This window comes from Microcaecilia unicolor, chromosome 3 (genome assembly GCF_901765095.1).
Source record: "Microcaecilia unicolor chromosome 3, aMicUni1.1, whole genome shotgun sequence".
Classification (NCBI taxonomy): domain Eukaryota; kingdom Metazoa; phylum Chordata; class Amphibia; order Gymnophiona; family Siphonopidae; genus Microcaecilia; species Microcaecilia unicolor.
This window is the reverse complement of record NC_044033.1, coordinates 310844224-310863515: the sequence shown is the minus strand read 5'-3', so window position 1 is coordinate 310863515 and position 19292 is coordinate 310844224. Positions and strand designations below refer to the sequence as shown.

The 19292-nt window shown below is 46.3% G+C and overlaps 1 protein-coding gene across 2 annotated transcripts in view; it reads left to right on the top strand.

Annotated features, from left to right (window-relative positions):
- The window catches only part of NCKAP1L (NCK associated protein 1 like), a 338352-nt gene that overhangs the window by 255237 nt on the left and 63823 nt on the right, over positions 1-19292 (top strand). For both annotated transcript variants that reach the window (XM_030198309.1, XM_030198310.1), the window contains exon 26: positions 9424-9504. In XM_030198309.1, coding sequence (XP_030054169.1) covers positions 9424-9504 — 81 coding nt within the window. The remainder of the gene's footprint in view (positions 1-9423; positions 9505-19292) is intronic.

The window sequence follows — 19292 nt, the reverse complement described above, 5'->3', positions numbered from 1 at the left end:
GCTCAATGAGTGAAAGGAAAAGATGAATCCACATCAAGATACAGTTAGATGTAGGACATAGGACAGCTTCTACTGTGCCAGTAGATGTGGTAAAGATTACACCTGAGTGATACCAGTAGATGAATCAGTAAGGAGGGTGATCATACTATGTCGCATGCTATGCCAGTAGAGGTTTGACTTCTCTGGTGCTTGGCTTTCCTATGGTCTGCTGTAATGAAATAATTTAATTACACAGTCTGGATTTTCAATGATTAGCAGTAATGTTATGTTCAGGGCTGGTCTTAGCAATTGCAGGGCCCTGTGCAAACCAGTTTGGTGGGCCCCCCCGCCTCTGTCCCACCTAACCCCACCTCTTGTTGACAAGATGTGTTTTAAACATATTTTTTTATTTCAAATAAAGACAAATCAAGCAAAACTTGTACAGAAAAACTAATTCAAATATGTAAAATGATATCATAGGAAACCTTTGGTTTTAAAAAGCAAAACCATGTGCATGTAAGGACTGGATAAATGAATTAAAATGAATCCCCTTAATATGTAATACTTGGTAGCAATAATGAAACTGTGATTGAATATTCACATAGCAAGCAGCCTGAGCCAACAAATTTATTTTCCACTGAACATAATTAACTTTGTATGAACTTGGCGGCTAATAGTGTGCTGAACTGGACAATGTTGGCACATTTAGCCACACCCCTTTTACCGACCATGGCGCATATAAACAGTAATCATTGAAAATATTACACCAGTACAGGAGAAGAAAAATAACTTGTTTTTTTTTCATTATAAATAATTTCTGTAAGCTATTACAGCTCCAGTATACCCAAAATGACACAAACCAAATTAGCATACAGACTCTGAATGCAGCACAATACCAGAAAAACAGAAAGAAACACATTGCTATACATTGCAAAATAAGACAGCAGATGTAAATTCTCAAATTAGACATATTCCAAACACTAAAGTGAAAATAAAATGATTTTTTTCTACCTTTGTTATCTGGTGACTTTGTTTTTCTGATCATGTTGGTCCCAGTCTCTGATTCTGCTCCTCTCTATCTGTTCCCTTAACTCTGTTTCCAGGGCTTCCTTTCCATTTATTTCTTTACTTTCCTCCATTTCTTGCCCTACATCCATAGGTAAAAGCTGGGTCCTCCACAGACTTGACTGGAGGAGGTATAGAATGGATCCAGCTTTTGCCTATTTTCTCCATCCATGTGCAGTTTTTCTCCTCTTTTCCCTTTCCCTCATCTCCGTCAGTATGCACCTCCTTCCTCTTTCTTCCCTTCCCTCCATCCATATGCATCTCCTCCCTCTCTCTTCCCTCTCCTCCATCCATGTCCAGCATTTCTCCTCTCTCTGCTGCCCTCCATCCATGTTCATCTCACTTCATCTCTTTTCCCTCCCCTCCCCTCCATCCATGTCTAGCATTTCAACTTTCTCCCCTTCCCTCCATCCGTGTCCAGAATTTCTCCTCTCTCCCCTAAATCCATGTGCATCTCCTCCTCTGTCTTCCCTTCCCTCCATCCATGTCCAGCATTTTCCCTCTCCCCCTTCCCCTCCATCCATGTTCATCTCACTTCCCGTCTCTTCCCTTCCCTCCATCCATGTCCAGAATTTCAACTCTCTCCCCTCCCCTCCATCCATGTGCATCTCCTTCCTCTGTCTTCCCTCCCCTCCATCTGTATCTAGAATTTTTCCTCTCTCCACTAAATCCATGTGCATCTCCTCCTCTGTCTTCCCTCCCCTCCATTCATGTCCAGCATTTCTCCTCTCCCCCTCCCCTCCATCTGTGTGCATCTCCTTCCTCTGTCTTTCCTTCCCTCCAACATTTCTCCTCTCCTCTCTTCCCTGCCCTCCATCCACGTCCAGCATTTCTCCCCTCCCCTCCATCCATGTGTATCTCCTTCCTGTCCTACTCTCCATCCATCCATATCCAGTGATTCTCCTTTGCCCCTATCCTCCCCTCCATCCATATTCAGCAATTCTCTCTCCCCTGCCCTCCCCTCCCATCCATGTCCAGCGATTCTCCTCTGCCCTCCCCTCCCATCCATGTCCAGTGACTCGCCACAGTCCCCACCTGCCCCTTTTTTCAGCCCCCAAGTTCCAGTTCCAACCCCAGCCCCACCTGCCCATCCCCCTTTTCATTCCTGCCGCCCTGCATTTAAATCTTTTATTTTACTTCGAGTCTGTGGCAGCAGTGAAAGCAGCAGGCTCACCTCCTGCCTTTCCTCTCAGTGTCCCGCCTTCCTCTGATGTAATTTTCTGTTTCTGTGAGGTCAGGACACTGAGAGGAAGGAAAGGAGGGTGGGTAGGTGAGGACCAAGAGCTGCCTGCAGCTGGGGCTGGAACTGTGAGCTGCCCAGCGGCGGTAAGCATGGCTTTTGGCGCCCTCCAGAGGTTGGCGCCCCTCTGCCATGCTTACCGTGCTTACCGGGTTGCACCAGCCCTGTAATGACAGAGAGCGGGAGGGAGTGCCATGGGGCCCCTGGAGGTGTGGGGCCCTGTGCGACCGCTACTGTTGCGCCTGCCTAAGACCGGCCCTTATGTTAGCTTGTGATATAGATAGATATTGGAATGCTAATAATGATTTCCCACAAATAAAAGAACCCAAAAAGAGAGTAGATAATATACAATGTCTGGAAAAATATACTTTCTCTAAATATGAAACAAAACTCAGTTGGGAAACCACCAAAGAATAAATAATTCCTTATTGTCTGCTCCAGACCATTCCTGACTGCGAGTATATGCACTCCTACCAGCAGAGGGAGACTGAGAACTACTAACAATACCGTATAAGCCCTTGTGCAACTCAGATACCTTCAGTATTTCTCAGTCTCCCAGCAGAGGTAGGTGCAGTGTCTGTGCAGCCCTGATTTGGTGTCTCTGAGGGTGCGCTGTGGTTTGGCTCCATTCTACAAATGTTATTTCTATCTCTTGAACAGGAACTTGACAGCTGAGTAAAACAGATCCAAAAAAGAGAGAGAGATGAGTGGATCACTACAGCCTGTCTGAGTGAAAGAGCACTGAGGGGTCTTGGGTTGTTGGGTCCCTGCACCCTGAGGGTTTTAAACTCCGGGTCTCTCCCCCCGCACTTTGGAGTGTTCTGTGCCTTGGCCCTCTCCCCTTTGTTGCCTGGGAAAGATACCTTGAATGCCAGCCCTTGGGAGTTAGAAGATCATGGTTTTCTTCTTACACTAAAAAAAAAAAAAAAAGTATAGATTCAGTCTGGGTGCAGCTCTGGTGTATCTCTCTAGGGCAGGGGCTACGTGAGTACAGCGATGGGGAGGCTGTTTGCTGAGCACCGCTGAGGAGTACCGATGGTGGCTCTGAAAGACAAAATGTGCCATTGTACACCCTGTTCAGCACGCTGCATGGTGTTGGCTGCTTCCGTTATTTGCTGCACCTGCACAGGCGCATCGCTGGAGGAGTCAGTGCCTCCAGGGGCTGAAGGTCCAATCACTACTATGGCAGGGCATTCCTCTCAGCTGTTGCAGGATGCTTCTGGGAGTTGCTCTGCACCGGATCAGAAGGCTTCAGCGCAGTGGTGTGCTGGAGCCAGCTCGCAAGAGCCGGTTGTTAAATTTTTAAAGCTCTTGCGAGCCGGTTGTTCTGGCAGGTGAGCCGGCTCCCAGGGGCGGCGCAACCCGGCAGTAAGTGAGGTAAGCATGGCAGGAGGGTGCCACAAGCCATGCTTACCTCACCTCCCGCTGCTCTGGGGGGTTTAAATCGTTGATTTACCTCCGTCGCAGCAGCCGCAGTGAAAGCCCATCTCTAGTCTTCCCTTCATTCCCATCAGTGTCCCACCTTCTTCTGACGTCATTTCCTCTTTCCGCGAGGGCGGGACACTGACAAGAAACAAAGGGAAGGCTAGAGATGGGCTTTCATTGTGGCTGCTGCGACGAAGGTAAATCAATGATTTAACCCCCCCCAGGATGGCAGGAGCAAAAAGAGATATGTTGGGGGGAGAAGAGGGCGGTCAGGTGAACATTGGAGCGGGAGGGCAGAGGAGAGAGGAGCATCGAAGCCATCGATGAATATGGATAGGAAGGCAGGGCCCAGGGAGAGAGGAGAAATTGCTGGACATGGAGGGGAGGGGAGAGCAGGGGAGAGAGGACAGCTGCTGGATATGGATGAATGGAGGGGGCAAGGGAGAGAGGAGAATCGCTGGGTATGAATGGCTGGAGGGGGGAAGGGGAGAAGAGAATCACTGGGTATGGATGGCTAGAGGGGGGGCAGGGGAGAGAAATCACTGGGTATGGATGGATGGAGGTGGGCAGGGGAGAGAAGAGAATCGCTAGGTATGGATAGATGGAAGGGGGCAGGGGAGAGAAGAGAATTGCTGGGTATGGATGGATAGAGGGCGGCAGGGGAGAGAAGACAATTGCTGGGTATGGATGGATAGAGGGGGGCAGGGGAGAGAAGACAATTGCTGGGTATTAATGGATAGAGGGGGGTAGGGGAGAGAAGAGAATTGCTGGGTATGGATGGAGGGCAGGGGAGAGGAGGGTTGCTGGACATGGATGGAGGAGAGGGAAGGGAGAGAGAAAAAATGCTGGGCATGGATGGAGGGGAGGGAAGAGTGAGGAAGTAGATGAGATGAGGGAAAAGGAAGAGAGGAGAAAAACTGCACATGGATGAAGAAAATAGGCAGAAGCTGGATCCACTGGACAGACAAGTCTGCGGAGGGCCCAGCTTTTACTTACGGATGTAGGGCAAGAAATGAAGAAGAAAGGCGGAAAGTAAAGAAATAAATGGAAAGGAAGCCCTGGAAACAGAGTTAAGAGGACAGATAGCAGCAGAATCAGATACTGGGCCAGCATGATCAGAAAAACAAAGTCACAAGACAACAAGGGGCGGTCAAGGAAGACAAAGAAATAGCAGAAAAACTAAATGAGTTCTTTGCTTCGGTCTTCACCGAGGAAGATTTGGGTGGGATACCGGTGCCAGACAGGGTCTTTGTAGCTGAAAAGTCGGAAACACTTATTGAAATATCTGTAAATCTGGAAGGCGTAATGGAGCAGTTCTGCAAACTGAAGAGTAGCAAATCTCCTGGACCGGATGGAATTCACCCTAGGGTACTCATAGAACTAAAAAATGAGCTGACGGAGCTACTGTTATTGATTTGTAATTTATCCTTAAAATCAAGCGTGGTACCGGAAGATTGGAGGGTGGCCAATTGAACGCCGATATTTAAAAAAGGTTCCAGTGGAGACCCGGGAAATTATAGACCGGTGAGTCTGACGTTGGTGCCGGGCAAAATGGTAGAGACTATAATCAAGAACAAAATTACAGAGCATGTTCAAAAGCATGGACTAATGGGACAAAGTCAACATGGATTTAGTGAAGAGAAGTCTTGCCTCACCAATCTGCTGCATTTCTTTGAAGGGGTTGATATTGTGTATCTAGATTTTCAGAAGGTGTTTGATAAGGTTCCTCATGAAAGACTACAGAGGAAATTAGAGGGACATGGGATTGGAGGTAGTGTCTTACTGTGGATTAAAAATTGGTTGAATGATAGGAAACAGAGAGTAGGACTAAAAGGTCAATATTCGCAATGGAGAAGGGTAGTTAGTGGGGTCCCTCAGGGATTGATGCTGGGACCTCTGCTTTTTAACATATTCATAAATGACCTAGAGATGGGGGTAACTAGTGAGGTAATCAAATTTGCCGATGACATCAAGTTATTCAAAGTAGTCAAATCGTAGGAAGATTGTGAAAAACTACAAGAGGACCTTACGAGATTGGCAGACTGGACGTCTAAATGGCAGATGACGTTTAATGTGAACAAGTGCAAAGTGATGCATGTGGGAAAGAGGAACCCAAACGATAACTATGTCATGCAAGGTTCAGTGTTGGGAGTCACGGACCGAGAAAGGGATCTAGGTGTCGTCATTGATGATACATTGAAAACTTTTGCTCAATGTGCTGCTGCGGCTAGGAAAGCAAATAGAATGTTGGGTATCATTAGGAAAGGGATGGAAAACAAAAATAAGGATATTATTCTGGCGTTGTATCGTTCCATGGTGCGACCGCACCTCGAATATTGTGTTTAATTCTGGTTGCGGCACCTCAAAAAAGACATAGTGGAATTGGAAAAGGTGCAGAGAAGGGCAACAAAGATGATACAGGGGATGGGACGACTTCCCTATCAGGATAGGCTGAAGAGGCTGGGGCTCTTCAGCTTGGAGAAAAGGCGGCTGAGGGGAGATATGATAGTGGTCTATAAGATAATGAGTGGAATGGAACAGGTCGATGTGAAGCGTCTGTTTACGCTTTCCAAAAATACTAGGACAAGGGGGCATGCGATGAAGCTGCAGTGTGGTAAATTTAAAACGAATCGGAGGAAATGTTTCTTCACTCAACGCGTAGTTAAACTCTGGAATTCGCTGCCGGAAAAGGTGGTTAAGGCGGTTAACTTAGTGGACTTCAAAAAAGGGTTGGACGGCTCCCTGGAGGAAAAAGCCTTAGAATGTTATTGAATGGACGAGGGAATACAGTATTTCTAGGATGGGCGGGACAAATTGCTTGTTCTTTTGGCCGCTGTCGGTGACAGGTTGCTGGGCTCGATGGACCCTTGGTCTCTTCCAGCATGGCGATGCTTATGTACTTATGTAACAAAGGTAGCAAAAATCATTTTATTTTCATTATAGTGTTTGGAATACGTCCATTTTGAGAATCAGGTGCTCAACATTAAAAGTTTATATTTATTTACTTATTTATGGCATTTTATCCACATTAAACATGAATTAGATTGGAACATGGGATCATTTAATTTTTTTTTCCTGGAGAGAGTAATGAATTGCCCCCCCCCCCCACCACCCCCACCAGGCTCTCTCCCCAGCTATAGCCAGCTCTGCAATTTGGGGGGGGGCGCAGAGGTGGACGGGGGGTGCAGTGGTGGATGAGGGGTGCAGAGGTGGACGGGGGGGGGGGGGGGGCGCAGAGGTGGACCGGGGAGAGAGCCTGTTGTTAAACATTTACCAGCACACCTCCGATTTTAGGTTTTAACAATTTTTTATTGATGACATAGTGAAAAATAACAAGAGGCATGGGGCAAATACATCAACATAAAAGTCAGAGAAAAATATTTCTAATAAAGAAACCCCAGAGTAGCAGAACCAGTCATCAAATTTTTTCTTCCCTAAACAACCTCACCCCACAATCCTAAAAACAAAATCAGAAAAACTCCAGGGCTGCAGCCTTTGTTCTTAGAACTGCAGACCCCCCCATAGAAAGGGATTTTAAAAACTACCCCCTTTTCCTTTCCCCCCTTTCTGATCCCCAAGAACTCCCTTCCCCTCCAAAACACAACAGACTTACTACAACACAATGCGACTGCTGTTTTAAACCTGAAGGGGCACTCTTCCTTGGATGATCCACCGGGTGCTCTCTAGGCATGATGCCTCTGTAGCCTCCACTCCGTTTTCACCTGAATATTTTCTTCTTCATCATCAGGCCTTTAAAGAGAGGCCTGCTTGTAGAGACTTCGCTGATGGCTCAGGTGTCTCGGCCCCCAGAGGGGGGGGGGCAGTGGAGGGCACTGGGATACCCCCTAGGGAGTATCTGGATGATGCTTTTTCGCTGGGGTCAGAGAACCTGGAGGATGTTGCATTGGACAAGGAGGATCCCTGAGAGGGGGATCTTTTGGACGATTCTCTGGAGGTTCCTCAGGGGAAGATCCTTCTGTGGTGTGTATTTGTCACTGTGCAGAGTTGCCTTGTCTGCTTTCAGAGGTGTAGCAGACTCTTAAGATTTCGGAAAACCAACCTGAAGTTTTCAGGAAGGGTGACCCACTTTTGAATGGTATTCACAGGCCTCCTCAGACCTTTCCTTATCATGAAGATTTGAAGGAACTGGTGGAGGCATAGTGGCAATCTCCAGATGTGCCTTTACGTGCATTGGTAGGGTCATGGCGCATCTGTACCAGCTCCGGTTGGATTGAGACATCTTTGAGATAAGTGTTATTTATACACTAGACTTATATATACTTGATCACCGTTATAATCTTGGCACTGTGACTGATTGAGAGCTATTTGGAAACTTATTTAGAAACTAGTAAAAAAAGGCCCGTTTCTGAAGGCAAGGAAACGGGCCCTAGGCAGGCAATTCCTCCCCCCCCCCCCCGCGCTACGGCCCCCTCGCCCCCCCCCTTCGGTGAACCTGTCGTCCCCCCCTGGACCGCTGAAAACTGCCCCCCGCCGCCGTTGTGTACTACCTGTGCTGATGGGGTCCCAAACCCCCGACAGCCGAAGTGTTGTTGTGCCCTTCGCGTTCCTTCCTTATCTTCTCTGGAAGTTCCTCTGCTTGCGTCTGACGTCAGACGCACGCAGAGGAACTTCCAGAGAAGATGAGGAAGGAACGCGAAGGGCACAACAACACTTCGGCTGTCGGGGGTTTGGGTCCCCCGTCAGCACAGGTAGTACACAACGGCGGCGGGGGCAGTTTTCGGCATTCCGGGGGGGGCCGACATGTTCGCAGAGGGGGGGGTCGAGGGGGCCGTAGCGTGGAGGGCGACAGATGATTCCGAGGCAGGGGGAGGAGTAGGGAAAATTCCCTACTCCTCCCCTTGCCTTGGAATCAGCTGTCATGACGTCAGTGCATGTCTGCCTAGCAGACCAACTCCAGCCTAGGGAGCTACGGTCCCAGGCACAGAACGTTGGAGGTAAGAATTATTATATAGGACATTCTCAGAGGGGAACTATACATTATTTATTCTCATTGTGGTACATATTTACACTATTTTTGATTATTTTGGTGCACATATTGAATTTAATACACACATGTTGAACACGATGATGATGTGTTAAAGTATAGCTCTGGTTATTTGAAACTGACTACACAGCTGCTTTTCTGAGAGCAGTATTTACTGCCATCTCAGTTTTGCCCTCCACACTGAGGATTCACCTTCATAGCAATATTATTAATATTTACATTTAATTATCAGTTTAAATTATTTAATCTTTGGTGGTTGCCTGACTTGTCTCATATTTAGAGCAAGTATATTTTTCCAGACACAATAATGTTGTCCTGACAGATACTCCAACCTTGATTCCTTCACCTGCTCACCATTAAATTCATTCTTATTTTCAAAATGTATATTTATTTGGCCTCAGTCAGGTGTGTCTGCCCTCTTTGTGGAAATAAACATTCTTGATTTGATATGACTAAAGGAACAGGCATATCAAGGCATGGATTATATAACCTGACCAGCAGGTGGTGCTAGAAAGGTGCCTGCCAAGCTATCTTCTGTATTCCCTGGGAATGTGAGTGCTACCTCCACAGCATACTCTGCCTCAGTTAGGCTGAGGACCTAGACTCACATCTGGGAATCAGACCTGGACAGTTTGTAGACCTAGAGATAACTGTTATTGCAATTGGTTGTGTTCCCTAATCTCCCATTTGTCCTCTTCCCTTCCTCTAGGTATTCTCTGACCACTGCCCATATCTCATGGGCCCAATTGAGTGTATGAAGGATTTTGTCACTCCGGATGCTGACATCAAGGTACCAATTCCTTTTATGTCTTCTGCAGGGGAACAGGCCCGTCTTTCAAACTTGCTCTTTTTTGTGATGGTGATCATAGTTATTCTAAACTGACATTCCTGACTCTCAAGAGGTTGGTACAGAGAGGCAGATGCACTTAGCTTTAATGACCCTTTAACAACCCTCTAACGAAGAATTTTCAAACCCTGGCATGCATTAAAGGCCATTGTCCGACCACGGTAGCAGAAAACGAAAACGGAATGCAGATGAGCAAATTGTGTAGAAACCCCATAGAAACGAGATGCATCAAAGTTTTCCGACTACCCTAACGCAGGAAAAGTACCAGAAAGCTAACGACAGGTCTGTACCTGTCGTTAGGGCTATCCGACTGAAAACTGTAATGTAAAAAACAAAAAAAAAAGCGAGGGGGGGCGAAAACGCACATCAGGGGCGTCTTTTATTGACGCCCGAGGTCACTGCTGCTCCCCGCTCCCCCTGCATCACTATAAAACTGAAAAAAAAAGTTTGGGAGGGGGCAAAGGCGCTCGTCAGGAGTGTCCTTTAATGACATCCTTGCCCCCCCCCCTCCCGCCCGTGGTCCCTGCTGCTGCTCCCCGCTTCCTCCGCCAGCATTAAATAATAGAAAACAGAAATCAAAGCTTCGGCCCCCCTCCCTTCCTGTCTCTCAACTCTTTCTTTCCCCACACAGCTCCACCTCCCACCATCCTCCGCCCCCACCGGCCCCCTTGAGATCGTCGCCGCTGCCCCCCCCTCCTCTGGGCCCCCCCCCCCCCGCATTACCGGGCCTGTGCAGCGCCTCTCACCTCTGTATGAAGGCGCTGCACGGGCAAAAAGACTAGATCGTTGCAGTCTTCAGGACGTCCCTCTCCTTCGTCTTCCCTGCCCTGGCCCCGCCCCCGTCTGACTTAGGTTTCTTACGTCAGACGTGGGCGGGGCCAGGGCAGGGAAGACGAAGGAGAGAGATGTCCTGAAGACCGCAGCGATCTGGTCTTCTTGCCCGTGCAGCGCCTTCATACAGAGGTGAGAGGCGCTGCACGGGCCCGGTAATGCGGGGGGGCCCGGAGGAGGGGGGAGTGGCGGCGACGATCTCAAGGGGGCTGGTGGGGGTGGGGCACGGGGGCGGAGGATGGCGGGAGGTGGAGCTGTGTGGGGAAAGAAAGAGTTGAGAGACAGGAAGGGAGGGGGGCCGAAGCTTTGATTTTTGTTTCTTTTATTTAATGCTGGCGGAGGAAGCGGGGAGCAGCAGCAGCGACCACGGACTGGGGGGGGGGGCAAGGCCGTCCATACAAGGATGCTCCTGACGAGCACCTTTGCCCCCTCCTGATCCACGTGTTTGTGGTTTTTTTTTGTTTGTTTTTTTGACGTTTGTGGCATGCGCAGAGCAGCCAGCATAACGCTTGGCTGCTCTGCGCATGCTTTAGGGGCCGATTACTGACTGGGATTCCACCAGATTGATGCATTGTACTCTCAAATACCGCACCGAACATGTGCGACTTGTTTTTTTGCTGCATTGTTCGTTTTTTTAAATTCGGTAACAGCTTTTACATTTTTGCTTTTTTTACGTTTGGTTGATGCATCTGGCTCAGAATCACATAAACTGTAGACAGATTAAGAATGTGGGATCATCTGTTTCAGTTACCCAAGTTCTTTATAGTAAACACATAGAAAGCCCCATTTTGCATAGGGATTGAACGTGGGAAGTGGGACGTCCAGGTTGGGATGTTCAGATTTCCCTGTTTTTTTATAAAAGACTCTGCTGAATTTGGAGCCTTGGTTAAAATAGGTATAAGGATTTTGGCTAATACACTTGTATATGTCAGAAAGTACAGCAGGAGCAGCAATTACAGAAAAATACATGTAGAGAGAAAAGCATCATTCAGGACTTTATGCGTCTAATGCTTTTTTTGAAGTGAGCACAGCTGTCCCTGGAGTTGCTGGAGAACATCCCAGGTACAAATGCACTGGTAGTTATGCATGCCTTGGAGCAGGAATAAAAGCCCGAGTTCTAATTTTATTCTCTAAGGACAAGCAAGCCTATTTATTCTCACAAATGGATGACGCCGACCACGCTGTGGGCCCAGACCAGCAGAGGACAGGATAAGTCGGGTGGTGGTGGGGTTGTACAAGCAATTTATGGGTAAGGCAGGGGTGAGAAGGAAAGTACAGGGCAGGGGGACAAGAGAACAGAGAAGCCACCATTCAAAATTCTTACGGTTCTTATCAGCCCCCATTTTCTAATAACCTTAATTGCTTGGCTTCTTTCAGGTTTCTGTTTCCTATCACTCCTGACCTCCTTACTCTCTGTTAGTAGTTCTGAGGAGGAGTCCACCACCTGTTCCTGGAGTTGGGGGGGGCACCGTCTCATCCCTCACCTCAGGCAGCAAGTTGCCTTGAGTCACCCCTGAAGTGATGGTGGTCATAGTGGCAGCCCTGCGAAAGGAGGGAATCCTGGTACACCTTTATCTGGATGAATAGCTGATTCAGGCAAAGTAGTTTCAGGAAAGCAAACAACTCATGGTTTGGGTGGTTAATCCAGCCAAAAACATACTTTCCTGCTGAACTATCTTTGATGTGCAGGGTTCAAGGGAGCAGGTAGTTGGTCGAAGGTCTCTTAGGATTTTGTTAAGGCTCTCCTCTGTCATTGGAAGTAAAATTTTATTTATTTATTGGGCCACTGAAAATAATTAACTTTGTATGAACATAAATGTCATTCAGCTCCAACAGTTCTACTGCTGCTTTCCCTTAGCCATCATTATTCCAGGGACTCATCTGTATACATACACACAGCCAAGAGAGAAAGATTAACCTCCCTCCCCCCTGCAAAAACTGCCTTTTACAACCAAACAGACTTGAAGAAGAAATAAATATATACCACAGAACTGGAAAATGTTGGCACTTTTAGACTGACTCTAGACTTGTGCATGAAAGTAGCTCTGCCCTCATTCAATATCTCTCTTTTAAATAGTAGTAATTATTTATTTATTTATTTATTTATTTATTTGTTACATTTGTATCCCACATTCTCCCACCTATTTGCAGGCTCAATGTGGCTTACATAGTAGTCATTGATGCAATACCCAGATTGTGAAAAATGCAGACCCACAGAGATGTCACCTTTCTCTGTTTGTGGTGTTTGAACTGGCGCCTGTGTGAGTTGATTCTTCTCTTTAGCATCTGTCCCATTTCCCCAGTATAGCACCTTAACATTTTCCGCACCGAATAATACATAAACCAGTAGAGGAAGAGCATGAGTAGAATCCCTTTAGGTTCAATGTTTTTCCCATGTCTGTGATATCTACTAGCATAATTTGCAGTTTGCAAGGACTAATGCTATGCTTAATATTTTGAGTTTCTGGAGGTTTAATTTGCTTCACTAAGCGTTCTAGAATTTGTTGTTCTGTTTTGCTTGTTGGGTGTTTAATAAATCCAGGACTGACTTTAATAGCCTAGAGTTTTGCTAGACCCTAGTATGTGGGAATCCTCATTTGAATTCAGATGTGTTTGCAGCAGGCTTTGTGCCAGCCTCTATTAGTTGTCATTTTGGTGTTCCAGATGCAATTGAAATTGGCGGGGTGTTAACAAATTGTTCAGTGATGTCTTGATGGACTGGGAACACTTTCCCCAAGGGCAAAAGCAGGGGGGGGGGAGAGAAGGAGTACTTTTTACTTAACAACCTGGGCTCTGAAAGTCAATGGGAGGGGGCTTCTTTGACATGTTTTTCATCAAAAGAGACTTAAGAGCTGCAAGGGCTAGAATCATGCAGCACGGTCAGACTTCTTAAACAGGTTTTTAGCACAGGCAGGAAGAAATAATCAGCCATGCTGCGCCTGCTTGGATAAGCTAAGTAGCAGAGTGTTGACCCTGGAGGGCTACAATTTGCTTTGCCTGCCTTTCAGCCCCTGACCAATTTTCCATGTTTTCCTTTAGTGAGAGCAGAAGAACAAAAGCAGCAGATTCAGCAACTACATCCTTTTTGTACCTTTAAAGGGGTCACTTGCTGAAAAGTGAGACCATAGTATTACTTAAAACTTTCCTCCTTGTCATATTTGTACACTGCCAAGCCATGTTACATTATTATAAGGGTCTGAAAGAGGCCAGAGTTTGATTAAATCCAACTTAATTCTGACTGCCTAATGGCTGTCTCCCACAGTAATGCAGGGGAGGGTTAAAAAAAGAAACCTCTATCCCAGGGATTCTTAATCAGTGTGTTACAAGAAAGGATTTATTTTGGGGAAAATAGCTCTAGAGCAACTCGCCACTGTTTATAATTTAAGAGCAGGCGCTGTATTTATAAGTTTTAGGATATTAATTTCTCCACCAATCACCAAAGGTGATAATTGCAATAAATTAAATAAATTAAGTATATATACTCAGAACACAAGGAGACCGTATTTTTAGCTTCAAAAAAGGTTGATTTAATATACAATTGCACACAAGAGGTAGGTTTTAAGAGATCTTTACAGGTAATCTGTGCATAAAATAGAACAAAGTAGCAGGTAGGTTAACTTACAAGTCCTTGTTACAAGCATGCTGTGGTCCAGCTGATTGATGAGCACATGTTGAGGGGCAAGGCGTCAGCAGACCCCAAAGAGAGCAGCAGGTCCCAAGAGGAGGCAGGTTCCAAGAGGGGCAGGTTCCAAGAGAGCGAGCTGGGCTGTTTCCAGGCCTTTTATAATGTTAGCAGAGAAGCATGGTGTGTGCATGTCCTGGATATTTTGCAAGGCATTATGGTTAATGTAGTCTGTTCACATGACCACATTATAAGTCCTTCCTTTCTGCACATGTCTGAAAGCTGATGGGAGGGGCAGGTATACCTTTGACAAGCAAATGTCCTGTTTATGGTCTCCCCTCTGAAGTCTTTGTCTTCAATGGGTTCTCCAGACTCTCTGTCTCTTGGGTCTTTGGTTTTCAGAGATGTCCTGATGAGCGTCCAGGTACCCACCTTAGTCATGCTTTTGTTCAGTTCTTTTAGGTGGGAGGGAAGAGAGAGTTATATATCTTTCTTTTGTCTTTGTTAAGTGTTTGTAATTAACTATCCCTGCTATCAGAAGCTCCCAGAAAAAGGGATGGGGGAGAGAGGGGCTTGAAATGAAACTATTCTCTCTGCTGCAGTGTAAAAGCTGCACAAATATATTGGTGTATATATTATCCAGCAAAATATAATAAACTGATACCATTACAAGTGCATAAGTACATAAGTATTGCCATACTGGGAAAGACCAAAGGTCCATCAAGCCCAGCATCCTGTTTCCAACAGTGGCCAATCCAGGTCACAAATACCTGGCAAGATCCCAAAAAAGTACAAAACATTTTATACTGCTTATCCCAGAAATAGTGGATTTTCCCCAAGGCCATTTAATAATGGTCTATGGACTTTTCCTTTAGGAAGCTGTCCAAACCTTTTTTAAACTCCACTAAGATAAGTACATAAGTATTGCCATACTGGGAAAGACCAAAGGTCCATGGAGCCCAGCTATATACCTATCTATAGTGAAAAAGAAACAAATCATTACATCACTGGTCCCTACATCCAAGCAAAGCTAGGAGTCTCTTGACCAGGAAAAGAAGCAATAATACACTATACATAATATACATACATCATTGATCATTAATCTCTACATCCAGGCTCTTATCATCAGCTAGGAGGGGGTATTCACAGCGAAAGCCAGGAGTCTCTTGACCAGGAAATATAGTTCTCTGCGCAGTGCGTACGTTACTCACAGACGAGCTCCCTATTTCACTGACAAAAATTCCCCTTTTTATTAGGCTTAGAACTCATGTTCAGAGCTAAGGAAAATTACAGAATGTCTGAGAATTTCTCTGTTTAGGTACTGTGGGAATGTGGTCACATGTTTCTCCATCCAGGTGGCCAGCCTGAACTCAAAACATGCTCCACCTCCCTCTTCACATACCAAATTAATTAGAGCCGTGCCTTATCTTCTTCCACATTCCACATATTCAGCAGGCTGGCAAATGCATAAAAATATACAAATAATTCATCCCTATATTTTGTTTTGAGCCAAACTATCATTTAAGAGTGACCATTCAAAATGCCGCCTTAACTTTATATAACCTATTCATATAAAGTTAGGGCTATTATTGCTACAGTCCCACTTAGGGTAGTAGTTATCAACGTGGGCTACTGTTAAGACTTGTGATTTCATTTTAGCACAGGTCCTATTTTTTGCGATGAGACCTAGTTACTAATAACTGGGATTAGCTGTACAATAGCATGTCTTAACAGTAGCCCACATTGGTAACTGCCCCCTTAAATAGATATGTTACTGTACCTGGCGAGCAGCAGAATATCTCAGTTCTCCGTGTAACTTTAGGCCCCACCCTGAACTGTCCCTGCTCCTGCCCTAATTTAAACGCAAAACTTTTGGTCATATAGAAACTAAGGGGCCCTTTTACTAAGACGCGGTAGGCCTAACGCAGGCCTACTGCACGTTAAAAGGGCACTAGCACAGGACACACTGAGGAGTCCCACTGTAGTTTGGCCATCAGCACGAGCTACTCCATGCAGAAAAATATTTTTTATTTTTTGCCACAGGAGGCGTGTCTTGGGGGCAAAGAGTAGTTGTGCCTGCACTAATCGGGTGGGGGTAAGGGCTCCTGGCGGTAATGGCCATGTGCTAATGGGGAAATTAGTGCATGGCCATTACAAAAAAAACCCTGAATGTGGCCGTTTTACTGCCACACTAAAAGTGGCCACAGTGTACGGGATACCCATGCACTGACAGCAGTGCCGACCACTTTTTAATGCAGCTTAGTAAAAACACCCTTTAATATAGCCAAAGGTTCTGCATTGTCTGTGCTGGCAAATTCAAGCAAAACCACTTATGTGACTAGTACTCGATGCAGGCTGTGTAATTTGATTAATTTAATTTAATCATACATTTACAGTTTATTCCACTTAACCAATTATAATAGCCTTAGGTGGATAACAAGTATATTAATACCTCTTAAGCAGGTTACAAAGTGGCAAGAAATACTAAAAATTGTCAGTAAACACAGCAATAGGATATAGTACTGTAATCCATGTTATCAGTTAAGTAATATTTCTTGAATGCAATGTCCATATTACTAGATAATGGGACCTGTTTACTAAGCCGCACTATAGGCGCGCTAACTTTTTCACGTGCGCTAAAAATTAGCATGCGCTAATGATAGAGACCCATTATATTCCTTTGGGTATTGTCACATCCGTCGCTCCCTCCGGCTGCTCCTCTGCGGGAAGCAAGGGCCGGGAGGAAGGACCCGCAGCCAGAGAAGGCTTACCCGACGGTTTCCCGGATGGGCGCCGATTCCGGGTGCAGTCGGGGCTGAGCTGGTGTCCATTGCGGCGACGGCCGGCCTTCTTGAGGCCGCGGCTGAGAGCTGGGTTTCGCTGCTGCGGCGATGGCCGCCTTGTCCAGGGCCGAGCCCGTGGGCCGGCGATCGCGGCTTCCAGGATCTCGGTCGCCGGCTATGGGGTCTGTGCTCGCGCCAGCGGGGAGGATGGTGCCGAGACGCGATGGCCGGCGTCTTCTCCACATTCGGGCGTGGGAACCCGAAGCCCCGCCTCAGAGGAACCAGATTGGGATGCCAGTGCTGTACTCTGCCTGAGAGGCCGGACGGAACCAACCAGAGGGATTTCTTCAGTAGCCAGGTTCCGATTGGCCGGCCATGTTGGCTGGGGCTGGGCGGTTGAATGCTGACAGTATTTAAGGAGCAGGGCTGAAACAGGACGTTGCTTCAGGTTCTGTTTCCCAAGGCCAGTCTTTGTGTGTTCTTGTTTTCAGTGCGTTCCCTTGCTTTCCTGGTTTGACCTTTGGACTGTTTCTGGACGACTCTGTTAGCCACCTGCCCGGACCTGTTGCCTGTTTTGGACAACTCTGTTAGCCGCCTGCCCTGACCTGTTGCCTGTTTTGGACGACTCTGTTAGCCGCCTGCCCTGACCTGTTGCCTGTTTTGGACGACTCTGATAGCCGCCTGTCCTGACCTGTGGCCTGTTGTTGGACTACTCTGATTTCCACCTGCCCTCCCCGCTCCTGGTTCCGGTACTGGGTCAGTTCGTCAACCCCGCGGTTCTGGAAGTCCCGTTGGCCGCCTGCAGCTGGGGGCTCAACCCCCGGTGAACGGCGGTCGCCGCGGGTGAAGACTTGGGGTTGCATGGCTGTCCTCTGAGGTCCTTCGGGGCCTTGCAGGACCTAAGGGCTCACCTTCTTTCCAGACAAGACAGGTATCTCTAGCATTAGCAAGCACTAATTTTTAGCACGCTATAAAAAGTATGTGTGCCTACAGCGCGGCTTAGTAAACAAGGCCCTGTGTTATCTCAATAGTACTTCTTGAACAACCAAGTTTTTAGTGAATGACAAAATTGCATTTCATTTGCTTTCTTCCATAGTATTAAAGGTAATGTATTCCAAAGTTCTGGACCAGACCCTTCTAATGATTATCTTCAAGTTGTTCATATATTTAGGTACTAAGCCATAAAGAATTTTAAACAAAAGCATAAGATGCTTACATTCTAATCTGGCCTTATTCAGAAGCCAATGCAAAGCATAAATGGTCTTACTTTCTCATTTAGTACCCCCAAAATATCATATCATAGCGGCAGTTTGTATGGATTTTAGCCTCTTTAAGTTTGCGTGTGAGCAGCCTAGGAAAATAATGTTACAGTAATCTAATCTGGTAACTAACAGTGAAAAGATAAGGGAGTGAAAAGTATCTTGGTCGAAATAACGACATACCGAGGGCAGTTGTCGAAGGACTAAGAAGCTAGTTTTGCTTAAGTGTGAAGCTTGTTGATGGAAAGTGAGATGGGAATCTAAAGTGACCCCTAAGTACCGCAGAGTTAACCAGTTGGAAAGGAATGCCAAAGAGAGTTAGGGGAGTAGATGGGCTAGATCGCCCCACCTTGAACCAACATAGTAACATAGTAAGTGACGGCAGATAAAGACCTGTACGGTCCATCCAGTCTGCACAACAAGATAAACCCATTTTACCTGATATTTGATACCTTATATATATACCCGAGTTTGATTTGTTCTTTCCATTCTCAGAGCACAGACTTTATAAGTCTGCCCAGCACTCTTCTTGTACTAAAAGTTCTGAAGCTAACATCAAAGCCCCTTAAAATTTACACTCAAGCCCATCCCTATCTATTAAGTCATGATCAAGGTGTAGACTGTAGAAGTCTGCCCAGCACTGGTTTCGTTTCCCAATTACCAGTGTTGCCAACATGTGATGTTTTTTTTGTTTGTTGAGGACCAGTTTATGTTCCAAGAGCCAGCAGGAGATTTGGTCCAGACAATTTTGAAGGGGGCCGATATTAGCTGTGCTAGTAGGGAAGAGTAATAGGATATCATCGGCATAGAAATGGAACAAGACTCCTGTTGACTGGATAAGTGCGGCAAGGGGGTTCAAGAAAATATTAAAGGGGGGAAGTACTGAGCCCTGCAGAACCCTACATGTCAATGGGCAGGCAGGGGCAGAGGATGTAGCAGTAAGAACCTAGTAGGTGCGGCCAGAGAAAAATGAAGAGAACCATGTGTGGACGGACCTGGAGATACCAAGAGACAGGAGAAACGATAACAAAAGATGGTGGTTAACCAGGTTGAAAACTGCAGAGAGATCAAGCGACACAGCAAGCACAACATTGAGTTTATCGAGGTGGGAATAGATTTCATTCAGTACTGCAGTTAGGACAGTTTCTGTACTTTAATGAGCTCTGAAATTGGATTGGCGAGGGTGGAGAATAAGAGATTTTTCAATCAAAGATGACAACTGGACAAAGACTAATT